This window comes from Triticum dicoccoides, chromosome 5A (genome assembly GCF_002162155.2).
Source record: "Triticum dicoccoides isolate Atlit2015 ecotype Zavitan chromosome 5A, WEW_v2.0, whole genome shotgun sequence".
Classification (NCBI taxonomy): domain Eukaryota; kingdom Viridiplantae; phylum Streptophyta; class Magnoliopsida; order Poales; family Poaceae; genus Triticum; species Triticum dicoccoides.
The window spans coordinates 656,900,103-656,915,596 of record NC_041388.1 but is presented as its reverse complement, the minus strand read 5'-3'; the positions used below and the strand labels follow the sequence as shown (position 1 = coordinate 656,915,596).

The 15,494-nt window shown below is 46.3% G+C and overlaps 4 protein-coding genes across 4 annotated transcripts; all 4 read right to left on the bottom strand.

Annotated features, from left to right (window-relative positions):
* Positions 1-291: 291 nt before the first annotated feature.
* On the bottom strand, positions 292-1,013 carry LOC119298320 (zinc finger protein 1-like). Its single transcript, XM_037575768.1, has one exon. It carries the CDS (start codon positions 953-955, stop codon positions 647-649), a length of 309 nt encoding a protein of 102 aa, XP_037431665.1. The 5' UTR covers positions 956-1,013; the 3' UTR covers positions 292-646.
* A 3,227-nt stretch (positions 1,014-4,240) lies between these two features.
* On the bottom strand, positions 4,241-4,924 carry LOC119298319 (zinc finger protein ZAT8-like). The gene has a single exon (XM_037575767.1). It carries the CDS (start codon positions 4,840-4,842, stop codon positions 4,435-4,437), a length of 408 nt encoding a protein of 135 aa, XP_037431664.1. The 5' UTR covers positions 4,843-4,924; the 3' UTR covers positions 4,241-4,434.
* A 4,931-nt stretch (positions 4,925-9,855) lies between these two features.
* Positions 9,856-10,730, bottom strand: LOC119298317 (zinc finger protein ZAT8-like). Its single transcript, XM_037575766.1, has one exon. The coding sequence runs from the start codon at positions 10,624-10,626 to the stop codon at positions 10,117-10,119; it is 510 nt and encodes a 169-aa protein (XP_037431663.1). The 5' UTR covers positions 10,627-10,730; the 3' UTR covers positions 9,856-10,116.
* Positions 10,731-14,494: 3,764 nt separating this feature from the next.
* LOC119298316 (zinc finger protein ZAT8-like) lies at positions 14,495-14,899 on the bottom strand. Its single transcript, XM_037575765.1, has one exon. The coding sequence runs from the start codon at positions 14,897-14,899 to the stop codon at positions 14,495-14,497; it is 405 nt and encodes a 134-aa protein (XP_037431662.1).
* Positions 14,900-15,494: the final 595 nt, after the last annotated feature.

Genomic DNA, 15,494 nt, shown 5'->3' with positions numbered 1-15,494 from the left:
CCTGCCACCTATTGCCGTGCTCCCGTGCAGCCTCGCCGTCTCCAACGCTTTCTTTTTCCTTCTCAAAATGGACCGGCCCAAATCCAAAAATCAGTTGACTGACCTTTAGCTATTGTGATCCAATTAATACTCCGGACATCTGTGTACTGTCAATGTTGAGACAATCTGAAGTTACAAACCGAGGCTTGAAATTATGATAAACAATGGAGCTGAACAACAGCATAGTCATAGAACAACAATCCGAGTGCAAGAATCTGTCAATTGCATTTCGAACAAATGAATTTGCCTTGATTATGTACACAATAATACAAGCACATCTGTGCATGTAAATCTCCAGTCAATCGGTTAACAAAGGGACCGATCCAAAGCAGATTTATCCAGCAAGAACAGAAACGCTAATCACCAAAAATACACTCTGTACAAGGTCGAACAATGAACCTATCTGATTCTAAAGACCCTAGACGAACAGCTCGAGCAAGACCGGCGGCCGGTGGGCGGCGGCCTGGTGCCCAGTCTCCTGCTCCGACAGAGCGACCCACCGGTCGATGGCGCCGCTGAGCGCCATCTCCTCGCGGTGCCGGCGCATGTGGCCTCCGAGCGCCTGGCCGGTCTCGAAGCCCAGCCCGCAGATGTGGCAATCGTGCTGCTACTTGTCCTCCTGCCTTTGCCGCTCCTTGATGGCCCTGGCGACCCCGACGCCGAGCTCCAGCCCGTGGCGCCCCCGGAGGTGGCTGGTCCGGTGGCCGCCGAGCGCCTGGAACGTCGTAAAGGCGCGGCCGCACGTCTTGCACACGAACTCCCCTTCCCCCGACGTGGCCACCACTCTTCCCCGCCGCGCCCTCTTCCTGGCCGGTGCACCGGCCGAGTCGGCCGACGACGTCGAGGAGTCCGTCCTCAGCGACAGCGCCAGCGACAGTACCTCCTCCTCCCTCGCGTGCTTCATTCCCGCCCCCATGGATGGATTTGCTGCTCGTATAAATGATCTGCTGGAGCCGCCTGTGGATTTGGATTGATGCTCGTTTGTGTTGTTGGTCTGTGGGAAGGAGGCGGCCGCAGTTATATATATAGGCTGTGTGGGCAGTAGGTGGTGGAGTGCGTGTTGCTGCGGGCGGAGCTTACGTTTGTGCTTGTGTGGACCAATCCCTCGATGCCACCGCGACATTCGCGACGTGACGCATGGGATCGAGTTCGATGGGGATATTTGTGGTCGTACGTAGCGCGGTCGACCGGCGGCGAACGTGTGGTGCGGAGTGGCGTCACCTGTCACGCCACAAGGCGCGTGGCGGCGCGCCTCTGCTTGGCTCGGACTTGGACGGCGCGTGAGAGTGACAACGGAAGGGTCTGGAACGTTCTAGAATCTGAGAGGATCTTTGGATCGTACAGGATCATTCAGATTTGTCTACGCCACACGTACACACAACTAGTACTTTTTTAAGATCACACCACGTACTACTGCAACACTGGTGTTCGTATACAAGTTTGGTACATTTTGAATTCGCGGAAACGAAAAAGAGTTTGGTACGTTTAGTTCTTCTAAGACTACCCATAGTGGAAGTAGCATAGATGGTAACATCACATTTATTTAGACAAAATAGATAATGTGGCATGTAATTAATGAAAAAAAGACATGTAGTAACATAGCTAGTTACTGTAACATCACACATATCAAGAAAAGATGAGTCTATAACCTAATAAATAAAGTGATGCATGACACACACATATGTTACTAGTAACATATGCATGTTACTACTCTAAGTTACTCCCCCCTGTGATTAGTCTAAAGAAAAATTTTGATACTCTCTCCGATTGTCAATTAATCGTCGCAACCACTATACACAATGTCCAATGACGCAGCCTCTATACACTGACAATTAATTTGACTTGGAGGGGGTACCTTTTTTACAGAGAAACAAGGTTAGGTGGTATGTCCGACGTTCTCTTCTGACGGAAGTTATCCGCCTGGCATTGACTGAGACACTGACACTCCATTAGGCATAATATTTGGTAAAGCGAATGAGAACTTGATAAAATTGTGATTGATTTTTATTGACAATCTTCTAACTACGAATGTAATCAGATTCGATAATTAATCCATTAAACACGAATAAAATAGACCGGGTTCTAGAGTTCTTTGGTGGCACCTTTTCACAAAAATAAAAGTTGGAGGGTGGCACGAGCATGAGCGTGCGGACTGGAGGGGTCCGTAACATTCTAGCGTCCATTAAAAGATCTTTGATCGTGCAGGGTATTTCAGACTTATGTAGTGTGTACGCTACCAGTATGTGCTCGACCAGGAAAGAAAAGGTTAGGTAATTTGCCATGACATATGGAGCGATGCTGGCTCTGGCTTGTTCAGATCGATCTTTTTTCTCTTATGCGGGGTTACGATCTAGCTATTGTGAACCGCGACGCCGCAATCAAACTTCCTCAGCTGTGATATTTCCATAATAGTATTTGTTAAAGTGAATGAGAATGTCACTAAACTTTCACTGATGACCCTTCTTATCTTCTATATCTAAATAGCTAGCCCCCACTAACTATTTCTCTCAACATGCAAGCATGCCACATCATCCCACAACATGCATGAGAAAAGGTCCACCCTCACTACCATAGTATCTCAACATGCAAGCATGCCACTTCATCATGACATGCACGGAAAAAAAACTCATCTCAATATGCAAACATACATGAGAATTTTCATTCTATTATGGTATATATATTTAAAATATATTTAACAACTATATAGTAATCAACATAATAAGTTATATCATTTTTGTTTTAGCCTTTTATATTATTACTTCAAATATTCATGTTTCATACAATGAATCACATTGAAATATGTTGTAAAATGTTCCCGCAACAACGTGCGGGGTATCATCTAGTTTATGGAAGAGGACGTGTACATCGTTCTTTTGTGAGATACATTGTTTCTACTGTCCCCCTCTCGAACAAATGCTGGGACACACAAGTTCGGTAGCACGTTTAGCTCCTTTTTTTTGCATGTGTCCCCCCTCTCCCGAGCACACCTTGATAGACAACCTTATTTGTCTTGTTACCCCGACTTGCCTCCTGACACACCTCTTACCCCAACCTACCTCCTACTAAACCCAAACAACAGAACTGTTGCTCCATTGCATCATCACATCACATCATTCACACTTCCTATTTTTCAAGGAGTCACAAAAAGGTCTGCCCCTACCAACTCATAACAAACTTAGTGCTTCGTATGACCTTTCCATGTTCCACATACGTAATCAATAAGTTATCCACAATCAAAACCTAGCTTCCAATCACATACACCAACTTTCGCCCAAAGAGAAATTGCCGCCTACTCTTTGCTCAGTCCTCTTCTCTTTGTTGGAACACTAGTATATTTTCCGCAGATGATTCAATGTATTGTTGATTATCATTACCACAAGCACAACAAGCATTAGTTACATTGAGAGGCCTAGCAACTCTACACTCCCGGTGATTCCACATGACATGATTCCTTTCTTATCAACCCCGGATCCCCTTCCCCCATTTCCCGCATTACTTGGGATCAAGGACCCTAGAAGAGTTATAACTTGTGTACGTACACACAATTATTGCTTCCATAGATACGGCATTTCTATAAATACATGTATACTTGTAAAAACCAGACAAAAAACAACTCGAGCAAAACATGTAGCTCCTGAGCCGCACCGGTTGACGGTCTACGTGGATTTTAACGTCCCTGCATGAACAAGTATATATAAAAAAACATCGTTGTAAAACTGGTTTGTTGTGACGAGTGCACGACTTAAGGCCCAAATCTAGGTGGAGATACGCAATTGTTTCTAATATAATTAGAGTTTTTGGCTTTTGCATGTTATTCAAATGTCTACACATTTGATGAAATGTTGTTGCCACTACTTCATGACGTGGAGGCCCAAGTGTATTTTGCCATTCCGTGCAAACACTTGGAGATGGTAGCAAGTGAGTTGTTCAACGAGTGAGTCAAAGACCCTCTTTCAAAGAAAAATATCGCACATGGAACTCGTCCTCGCCGGGTTATTTATCAGGGTTGATCGACTCAACTCGTAGGCGACTCAGTTGGAACAAAATAACGAACGAACCAATGTAACATATACTCCCTTCGTCCAGAAATACTTGTCATAGAAATGAATATAAATGAATGTATCTAGAACTAAAATACATCTAGATACATCCATTTCTCGAACAAGTATTTCCGGACGGAGGAAGTATATAGTCTCCATAATGAACGAATGAACAGGTCCCAAAATATGTACATGTACGTCAGAATGAAGGAATGAACCAGCGATCGATCAACACCTAGTACTAGTGTGCGGCAAATGTACCAATCCAATCGCGCGCACAGACACAGGTGAAGCAGTACACGTACACCTGCACTGGATGTCTATCCATATCGGAAGGACACCAGTGGAGCTAACGCTAGACGAAGAGCTGGAGCAGAACGGGCGGCGCCTGCGCCGTGGTGGCAGACTCCTGCTCGCGGTGCCGGCGCATGTGGCCACCGAGCGCCTGCCCCATCTCGAACTCCAGCCCGCAGACGTGGCACTGGTGCGCCCGCTTCTCGTCCGTGGTCTTCTTGGTCCCCGGCCCGGAAGTGAGGCCGAGCGCGAGGCCGTGGCGGCCACGGAGGTGGCTTGTCCGGTGCCCGCCCAGCGCCTGGAACGACGGGAACGAGCGGCCGCACGTCTTGCACACGAACTCGCCGTCCGCGCCGCCGCGGCGCATCTTCTTGCTGCTGCGGTCGGCCACGGCGCCGAGGGAGAGCGAGAGGGAGAGGGACGATGGTGCATCGGCCTCATCTCTGTACTGCTTCATTGACGAAACCATGTCGCGGCTAGACGGTGAGCTCAACAAGAGTTAGTTCGTAGCTAGTTCTGTGCGGAACGTTGGAGTAGGAGACGAGAGATGGATTCAGTCACTCTGAAGAGCTCGGAATTGGCTGTGGATGGCTCGGATCGTGCCGGGTTAGGCTTTTATAGTGGAGTAGTAGTCACCAGGTACATCGCTTGTAGACGGACCCCCGTACGTCTGGCTTGACGACGACTTGGAGCCCGCGCGCACTTCGCGATCGGCGGCGACTTGGCTAAAGCGTCCGGTCTGCAAAGATAGAACCTTCTCTGCTCGCGTACGTCAGCTTAGTGTAATTGCTTAGCTTGCTAGCTCACGCGGTTACGTGCATGTGGAAGGAAAGGCCAGCGAAATGGGACGGAACCATAATTTGCTTGCTCACGGTCCATGTCCGTTTTAGTTGGGTATTTGTAGCTGCATGCACCGGCGAACTTTATGTTGATCGGCACCGATCTGACGGATCAATCCTCTATAACACTAGAAATGAAGGCCTCTCATTCAATTGAGGTCACCAATTTAGAAATGGGTCATCGATTTTCACCGGGTCAACAATCTCTTATTTATTTTAATTCACTATGCTCTCTAATTTTAGAGCTTTTTCATTGCATTGATAAATCACACCACGAAAGGCCCACCAAAACACCGCGTTATATGATAAAAAGGAAAACACACTCCATTGTCTTTTCCACTAACCAAACCAAATACTCACTTCGTTCCCAAATACAAGGTACTCCCTCCATAAACTAATATAAGCGCGTTTCGAACACTACGTTATTGATCTAAACGCTCTTATATTAGTTTACAGAGGGAGTATTAGTTTATTAAGAAGTCAAATTTCTTTAACTTTGATAAAGTCCAGAGCCAAAAATATCGACATCCATAATATTAGCTAAATAAAATGTAAAAATTCATTCATGGTGTATCAAAAAGCCATATATTTCTACTGAAATGTGGTCAACTTACATAGGTTTGACTTTTCAAAAAACAAATACACCTTATATTTTAAAATAGATGAAATAAATAAATTAAAAAAATTCAATAACATCAACGACGCATCAAAGCGCCCACAACCCTTCTAGTCAACGACAATTCTTTCGCCAGAAGAATGAGAGTGTGCATACGATTCCACATTTCCTTCGTCTCATTTGCCGGGACGGTTCCAAATTTCCAGTTTTGGCTCTTGCTCCTCTTCTCCAGTCCAAAAATGGCTTGCCGCGTCCGCCTAAATTACTGCACCACATGCAGCTATGGAATTTCTCCGTGATGGCACATGCGCCACGCGCTTCAACGACCGTCAGTGTGCATGCATTACACTCGTCCGAGTGTGCATGTGCTTGTTTTTCACGGAAATGACTACATATTCTGACTAGCTAACAGAAATACGCGCTAAATTAGTTCTTTTGCACGGCAAGCCATGACCATGCGGAGACTCTCGAGAGATCCATAGCGAAGACGCCGATCCAAGTCAACTGCCATTGGCATGAGTCCATGTTCTAGAGCTTATGACATACATCTCTCTCCCTTCCACGTCATCACTCTCCTATAGTCTCATTAGTGTCCCTCTGCCCCTCTCCTTTCTTCTCAAAGTTGTCGTCAAGTTCCTCATATTCGAGCCCATGCAACACAAACTCTAGGGGCCATCATGCACCGATCAGGCATGTCACTAGTTTTTTTTAGATGAAAGTCGTAGGGAACACCTGGATTTATATTATATAAAGCCACATAAAAAGGATCCGGCAAAAATTTACGACGTCGAGAGAGTAGAAAGAAAAATAAATCGACTGGGGATACCAGCTTACAAAGATAGATATGCAAGCACCGACTCGAATAGCACAAAAGGGAACAACTAAACCATATTACCCGAACAAGGTGGATCCGGCGCCCTCCCCACACCCCGCGGCATCCAAATCGGGCACCACGTGAAGGAGGAGGTGTCCTCGGCGATCCCGAAGGCGCGCAGGCACCTCCTGTACTACATCGATGGTCGTGGCGGCAGCAGCTCTTTGCCGTCGCAGAGCATCATGTCGTCCGACGAGAGGGCGGACAGGGAGGCGGCACAGCAGGAGCGATGCGCCGCATACACCAAGTCCCACAAGGCACCCGCCTGGGTTCGCGCGGACCCCGACCTCGTGAAGGTCTGGGCCCTCGCCCGGTTGCTGACCACTAGACGACCGTGCGGTGACGCCGCCGCTTTGATGGGGAGCTTGCTAAGATCGGCGAGGAGTGGTATCTCAGTGAGACCGACACCGCGACCGGTGGCAGGAGCAAGGGCAAGGCTTCCCGGCCCTTGGTCGGCGTTCATCATGGCGACCCTCCGCATGGTGCCGGAGGAAGCGGAGTGGCGCCTTTGCGAGCGTTAGGTGGTGGCCACACCCCCACGTCCACCAACACGTCCATTTTATGTCCGGACTTAAGTGAATTTCATTGTGTTTGCATGAAAATCGTCCTGTTTGTCAATTGCACTTTTAAATGTTTGCGGGCATGGTTGGATGACCTGCTCCCATGTCATTTTTTACAGACGCATGCGAACACGTGCACACAAAATACAGTGTCCGTTTTATGAATTTGCATTGAAGATGCCCTCCGCCACGACTAGGTAAAGTCAGCACACACACTCCTGCTGTCTACGCGGTGCCATGTAGCATGCACATCAGCACATGCAGGCCCCTTGGGCCATCTTTTTGAGTGCAAGAGCCCCGCACACCAGCTCACTGCCTTTACAGATTTAAAATGGCAGCAAATGGGACAGATATCTAGCCTGCACGAACAAGCAAATAAATCGAGTAGCTTGCAGTTGAAATGGCAGCATATGCTGTAGGGAACAGCGAAGAAAACGCGGCCCCTGCGACGCGTCGAATGCAAGTATGGAACAGAGCTGTGAAGCTGTGTACAGGAGTAATCCATTGACCCGAACCCCGGCTATTAGGTTGTGTCGGCTTCGCACTTTAGTACAAAGTTGGGTCATTTATTTTAAAAGAAAGGGAGTAGATGACAACTTGGATATGCGTACGTCTCTCTCGAGAGCGCTGGATGGTGCCCTGGCAAAACCGCGTACAGTACCGGCCGGTTTGGGCCCTGCCCTTCTCTAGATGAATCCAGGCTGCCCGTCCGTATACGCAAAGTTGTTCCTAGAATTTGATGATGGGAAAACACATTGATGACCGATGAGTAAATAATACTTCCTCCATTCTAAAATATAGTGCGTCCGCGCTTTCCGAGGTTTAACTTTGATCATAAGTTTAACCAACGAGACCAACTGCGGCAGGAGAAAAAATTATATAATTGAAAACTTTTTTCGAATACGAATTCACTGATATAATTTTTGCTCCCGCCGCAATCAGTCTTGATAGTTAAATTTACGGTCAAAGTTGAAGCACGTTGATAGAGAAAGCACTACATTGTGGAATGGAGGGAGTAGTATTTTTTGAACATGACCGATGAGACGTTGCACAGACCTGGTTTTACTAAAAGTAAAAGTACTCCCTGTTTCCCTTCACAAAAATTAGTGATCTAAACGCTTTTATGTTAATTTACAGAGAAAGTATTTAATTAAACTTCATTTCTTTGCAAGAGTGTCAACACGGTCTACGGTAAAAAGACTTCAAGCTCTGCACTGTGTGTGCGTTCCAAACTAATTAAAGTTCTACATTTGTGTTATCACAAACTTCCTTAAGTTTGATCAACTCTACAAATAGATGCAGTACCAAGATCTACAACACCAAGTGCACATAATACGGAAGCATAATTCATAAAGAAGATGCTAATATATTTCAAGAACTTAATAAACTTATAAATTTGACTTAAGACAAAACCGAACTTCAATTATTTTGGAATGGATGTAGTATTTAGCCGAGTCGCAGCTAGCTAGGCCGCTTTTACCCGGCGATCCTCATCCTTGGGCCGAAAAGCTGCATGAAGATGGCATGCGATATGCCCTGGTCGATGCTCTTCGTCTCCGACCTCATGGCGGAGAGCAACTCATCGATCGACATGGTACTCTTCTCCGGCAAATTGATTCACCGCGGCTAGTTCTTCTCGATGAGCGAGGCCATGTCGATGATCGCGCAAGACACGAAGGAGAGTGGATAGCGGAGGGTGATGAGGTACAATTATGTGCCATTTGGACGCTTTCAATTTACTCGGTGATATTGAGGAGGTACACGGATCGAACTGGGATGGAGGTGGTGGCGCGAGATGGCATGCACCATTATCGAGATTGCATTTACTCACCATCAAACCTCTAGTGGAAGACCATGGTTCTTCGGTTTTGCTCGCGAGCATTTCGACATCTCCGCTGCAAACAAAGAGAACCAAGACGATTACCCTTGAGCTTGTTGTGTTTCGCTACAGATCTCTGATCCGTCCTGGTCTCGATGGCGGAATGGGAGGCACGCACGGCGAAGATAGCGGGGGGAGACGCGTTGAAGTTGGCCAGGCGGCGATGGCGATGACCAGGGAGTTGGCCTATCTAGAGGAAATAACTGATAGAAATCGTGCTTCGAGCTATAGAGGAGGCAGAATCTGCGGATCCGGTCCAGTGGTGGAAATGAATGATATAAAGATTCAGGCATCCCCTGGCCCGAAGCTGGATGCAGGGATGGCCATCACCGGGGATGCGGGAGATGCCGATTGTGCTGGACGATGAAGAGGAAGTAAGACCGAGGAGGAAGAAGGGGATACGGGAGATCCTGCAGCTGCCTTGGCGTTCCCCTCGGTCCCCACATCGCTCTGCAAGGATCCGTGCCCTCGTCCTCAACCCCAACGAGCAAACGAATCAGTGTAAATGTTGAGAAGTTGTCTAAGTTGTGAAGGTCGTCTATATTGCAGAATTTTACAGACGGAGGCTCCGTCCTGGACTTATCATATGTACTTCCTCTCTAAAGAAATGTAAAAGCATTTAGATCAATACTTCAGTGAACTAAACAGGAGTACAATGGTTGTGAACAAAAACAAATTCATAGAGGAACAATCTGAGTGGAAGAATCTGTCAATTGCATTAGGAACAAACGAATGTATTTTCACTATGTATACAAGATTACCGTGCATGTAAAGAAAAGGTGCATGTAAATCTCTCATCCATCTATCGGTTAAAAAAGGGACCGATCCAAAGCAAAGATCCAGCAAGGACGGGAACGCTAACCCGGAAAAACGTACTCTATACAACGTTGAACAATAATGAGCCTATCTGATTCTAAAGACATGTACAAACAAGCATTGAGATCCACTATCAAGCACTGAGATCCAGCTAGCAGGCTAGACGAACAGCTCAAGCAAGACCGGTAGCCGGTCGGCGGGGGCCTGGTGCCCCGCCTCCTGATTCGACAGCGCGACCCACCGGTCGAGCGCCATCTCCTCGCGGTGCCGCCGCATGTGGCCGCCGAGCGCCTGGCCCGTCTCGAAGCCCAGCCCGCAGATGTGGCAGTCGTGCTGCTGCTTTTCCTCTTGCCTTTTCTGCTCCGTGATGGCCCTGGCGACGCCTACGCCGAGCTCCAGCCCGTGGCGGCCACGGAGGTGGCTGGTCCGGTGCCCGCCCAGCCCCTGGAACGTCTCGAAGGCCCGGCCGCAAGTCTTGCAGACGAACTCTCCCTCCCCCGAAGTGGCCACCACCCTCCCCCGCCGTGCCCTCTTCTTTGCGGCCGCCTTCGCCAGCGCACCGGTCGAGTCGGCCGAGGTGGTGGTGGACGTCGAGGAGTCTGTGCTGAGAGAGAGCGCCAGCGACACAGCTGGCTCCTCCTCCCTCGCGCGCTTCATCCCCGCTCCCATGGATTTGCTGCTCGTCTTAATGATCTGATGGATGGATCGGCGTAGATGTGGATCGAAGCTCTTTTGTGCTGCTGGGGAGTTGTGTCTGGAGAAGGAAGAATGGATGGATGGGTCGGCAGGGGAGACGGAGAGACGGTCCACTTATATATAGGTGGCGTGCGTGTTGCTGCGGATGGAGCTTACGTGTGTGCCGAGCTGGTGGGGGCTGCCCTACCTCTGGCGTCTGTGGACCAATCGTTCGAAGCCACCTTGACGTTCGCGACGTGACGGATAGGATCGAGCTCCCGGATATTTCGGTCGTGCGTAGCGCCGCCGAACGTGTGGTGCGGAGTGGCGTCAGATGTCACGCCACAAGGCGCGTGGCGGCGCGCAGCTGTCTAGCTTCCAAAGACTTTGGACGGCGGAAGGTTCTAGGGCCGGGGAAAAGATCTTTGAATGGCCAAGATCATTCAGTCTTGCGTGAGATGCATACATATTATTTTTACTCCCTCCATTCCGTAAATATATGTCTTTTCAGAGATTTGAATATGGACCACTTATGGGTGAATATAGACGTATCTTAGAGCATAGATTCATTTATTTTGCTTTGTATGTAGTCTATATTAACTTTTTTTGCGAAAGAGCACGGAAGAAAAGTTTGATACTTCATCCACCATAATTAACATTTTTACAGAGAAAAGTTTAAGTGATCTACCGTGACCTAGCTAGTGATGACCAATCTCTTTTTCTTCTTTCTTCCGATGGGGGATACCGTCTACGGTAGGATTGATTGAGACACTACGGCCACTCTTCACTGCGCATATTGTTTGTTAAAGTGAATCAGAACATAATTAAATTATGATTGATTCTTATTGATGATCTCTTTTATTGTTGACGTAATCAAATTCAATGGTCAATCAGTTAACAGGGAAGAATAAGGCCACATTCGGTTCGTAGGAAATGTGCAGGAATTTCAATAGATGTTTTTCGCGTAGGATTATTTTCCTTCCTAGCATCCGGAATGAAGGAAACGCCTACAGTATTTCATAGGAATTATTCGCTTACCGTGTGGGTTCCTCTGGAATGTAAACATCCACCGCGATCGATTGTTTTCATGGAAGACCGAGGCGTCCTGCTGGTTCTAGCGTGTGGGGCTAGCTATTGCACACTAATATCTGAATAAAATAATGCTACCATGGGTGTCTCTATCTGAGTTCAGACGCAAAGATTGGTGTGCATGGCAATAAAAAAATTTCCTTGTCAAGTTGTGACCATAAAGAGAACAGTACAAATTCCTCTATTTCCTCGCAAAAAAAAAAACAAATTCCTCCATTTCTCCTGTATCATCCAAACGGAAGTTCCTATGCATTCTCCCGTTTTTTTTCAAATCCTTTGTTTGCCACAGCGTTCCTTTCCTGTCCCTCCATTTTCTCATTTCTCCTGTATCATCCGAACGGAAGTTCCTACACATTCCCCCGTTTTTTTTCAAATCCTTTGTTTGCTGCAGCGTTCCTTTCCTGTCCTTCCATTTTCTCATTGCTCCTGTATCATCCGAACATCCATTTTTTTCTTTTTCTCATCCGAACGACAGCTCTATTTTTTTTTCATACATCGTTCTGCAACCCCGAAACACCAAAAAAATATTTTGTCAATACCAGGACTCAATCTTTGGTGTAGTGAGAAAGTTGCCATGGGACACAACCAACTCATCCAGCCCGTGTTCTTGTCAAGGTCAAGGAGCTTATTTTATATATATCCAATTTGAACCGAGCCGTCTGGGCCGCACGTCAATTGGCTGCATATAGTTAAAAAAGAAGTTCGCGGCCAAAAATACGTTTTGCTAAAAAAAGGCCAAAAATACATGCCCCAGTTAAGACAATCCCTTTATTGTCTAATCAACCTCTTAGGACATCTTCAATGGTTGTAAGATAGTTATCGATAGACTTTGCCACATAGAATTTTTGATGATGTGTCATACAATAAATGAGGGAAGAGAGGAATTTATATGTACTACCTGAACCAACACCCCTTGCACAAGCTCCAATGTACCATGTAAGAGCACCTTATTTATTATCTCATATCCTATTAGACAAACTAGATACAAGCTATTGAAGTTGTTATATGTTAAGGTGTTGGTTGATGATATGACATATTTTACCAACAAGCTAACATACAAACCTTTAGAGATGCCCTTAGGCCCCTCCCAATGCTTCATCTTGTACAGGTGCTAAGATTGCTAACTAAGCAAAAAATCTGATGTGGCATGCTAATTAAGAAGAGAGAGTAGTATGATGGCCCTGGGAAGAAACGGTGCTAAACACGTGTACCTAGGTGGAAGCACAATTCTAGGTCTACAACTAATTAAATGCATAAAGCTTAGCACCTTTGCATTGAGGACTTGAGTTGCTAAGCCATTTAATATACTTAGCACCTCATCTAAGGGTAGTCATAGTGGGAGTAACTTAGGTAGTAACATAGCGCACCTCAAGAATTTTTTGCTTATGTGGCAAGTATATGATACTAGTAGTAACATAATATGTTACTGTAACATAGCGATTTCCAAGACAACATGAGTCTACAAGCTATTAAATGAGGCCACATATGATACTAGTATTATGTTACTTTGCATTATGAAGGTAGTAACTTAGAATAGTGTCATGCATATGACACTAGTCTAAGTTACTCCCCACTATGACCAGCCTAAGCACCTTTGCATTAAAGAAGATTGCACTAATTAAAGAAGGTTACATTGAAGCATCTAATTAAATGAAATTAATTCGTCCTCAGTTAATAACATAATCACATGCTAAATCTGTGCTATGTTGCCTCTGCAGAGAAAAAATAGAGAGATTGGTTGTTTGTGATGTCTCTGAATAGAGAAATAGAGTTATCTTTTTAGGAAATATAGTGCATGTAGGAAGAAGAGATTGATGCTTAACTAACAAAATACATGTTGGTTTGCACGGGTCTTTGGATACGCATGCGTGCACGCCGGATACTTAACTTGGGCAGTGTAACATATATAGTCTCTGGAAAAAACAATGTAACATATACATATAGGTCACCCGCAAGAAAAAACATATACATATAGGTGACTATCGTTCCACACACATCAATGTGAATAATTAGTTTTTTAAAACATAACTAGGAATCTTTTTAAGAAACCTAAAATTTTTGGGTATCAAACTTTTTTTGACCAACTATAGTAGGGAAAATCCCTACTGAAATGACACCTGGGTGTTCCATAGTGAAGAAAATAGCTTCGGATAGTGTTTCCGAATATAGCTTTGATTTTACCAAAAAATAATCTTTTTTTCGGGAGATGCCAAAAAATATTCGAGATTACCACAAATGTCATTTCTTCATGAAACTTCATATGCGAGTATATCAGTTGACCATGTACGTTACGAAAAATATATCAGGTATTTTAAATTTTCCCAAATAATTAGTCTCACAAGTCAGGTGTGTGGCACTCTGGCGCTGATGTTTTGTGGCAATTTTCAGTGTCACACGGCAATTTTCTGGCAAAAATAAATTAAAGCATGAAAGCTCTCATACTTGGCAACTAAAGTTGTCATCCTCACGTCATTAAACTTGGTGTTAAAAATGTTCTGAATTGTCATATATATGCTTGTATCTGACATTCAGCACTTATCAGGATCCTAATTTTTTTAGTGTTTTTTTCATAATGGATTATTCATAAGGGGTTCCGTGGAACCATGTTCCAGAAATCAACGCCCATATAGTCTCTATATATATAATAAACGAATAAACGAGTCGTAAATATTTACATAAGCGTAGAAAAATGAAAGAATGAACCAAGACCAACGGCATATAGATGAACGAGTAAACCCGCACTTGATGTGTATCCATATCGAACAAGCTAGAGCTAGACGAAGAGCTGTAGCAGAACGGGAGGCGCATGCGCCGTGGTGGCGGCCTCCTGCTCGCGGTGCCGACGCATGTGGCCGCCCAGCGCCTGCCCCATCTCGAACTCGAGCCCGCAGACGTGGCACTGGTGCGCCTGCTTCTGCTCCGTGGCCTTCTTGGTCGCCGGCAGATCGGTCCCGGCGGCGAGTCCGAGCGCGAGCCCGTGGCGGCCGCGCAGGTGGCTTGTCCGGTGTCCGCCCAACGCCTGGAACGACGGGAAGGAGCGGCTGCACGTCTTGCACACGAACTCGCCGTCTGCACTGCGGCGTGTCTTCTTGTTCCGTCCAGTCACGGCGCCGAGGGAGAGCGAGAGGGACAATGGCACCTCGGCCTGATATCTGCAGTGCTTCATTGACGAGACCATGGGCGCGAGGCAAATGCGTTATGGGCTGGCTCAACGAGAGTTGGCGCGTCTGTGCGAATTGTGAAACGATGGGCGTGATGAGATGTGGAATGGATTCAGTCACTCGGAAGAGCTCGGGAATTGGCTGTGGATGTGGCTCGGTTCCGTGGATTTTTGGCCTTTTATTCTATGGATGGAGTACTACTACTGGCAGATAGCAGCAAGGTGCGTCACGTGTACACCACGTCGCTCTTGACGTCTGAGGTAGGAGGCACGACTTGGAGAAAAATTCCTTATTTGATACTGTCTTAAAATTTGATTCCTTATTTGATACTGGAAAAGTTTTTCTTTTCTATTTGACACTAGTCCTAAATTTTATTCCCTATACGACATTTTTGTCCATTTGGAGCCTAAATGACACCTGAAAAGACGATTTTGCCCTTCATGTGATATGTGTGTACACGCGCGCGTGTGCTGTTGCGTGTGTGGGTGCACGCGCACATGTGTGCTGCTGCTGCATGTGTATGTGCATGTGCGCTGCTGCCTGTGTGTTTGCTGCTGCGTGTGTGTTTGCTGCAGCGTGTGTACGTGCGTGCGTGTATGTGTGTGCTGTTGT

Bases quoted from the DNA above. Each gene is read 5' to 3' on its own strand.
- LOC119298320 (XM_037575768.1), bottom strand. From the start codon at position 955: ATGGGGGCGGGAATGAAGCACGCGAGGGAGGAGGAGGTACTGTCGCTG.
- LOC119298319 (XM_037575767.1), bottom strand. From the start codon at position 4,842: ATGGTTTCGTCAATGAAGCAGTACAGAGATGAGGCCGATGCACCATCG.
- LOC119298317 (XM_037575766.1), bottom strand. From the start codon at position 10,626: ATGGGAGCGGGGATGAAGCGCGCGAGGGAGGAGGAGCCAGCTGTGTCG.
- LOC119298316 (XM_037575765.1), bottom strand. From the start codon at position 14,899: ATGGTCTCGTCAATGAAGCACTGCAGATATCAGGCCGAGGTGCCATTG.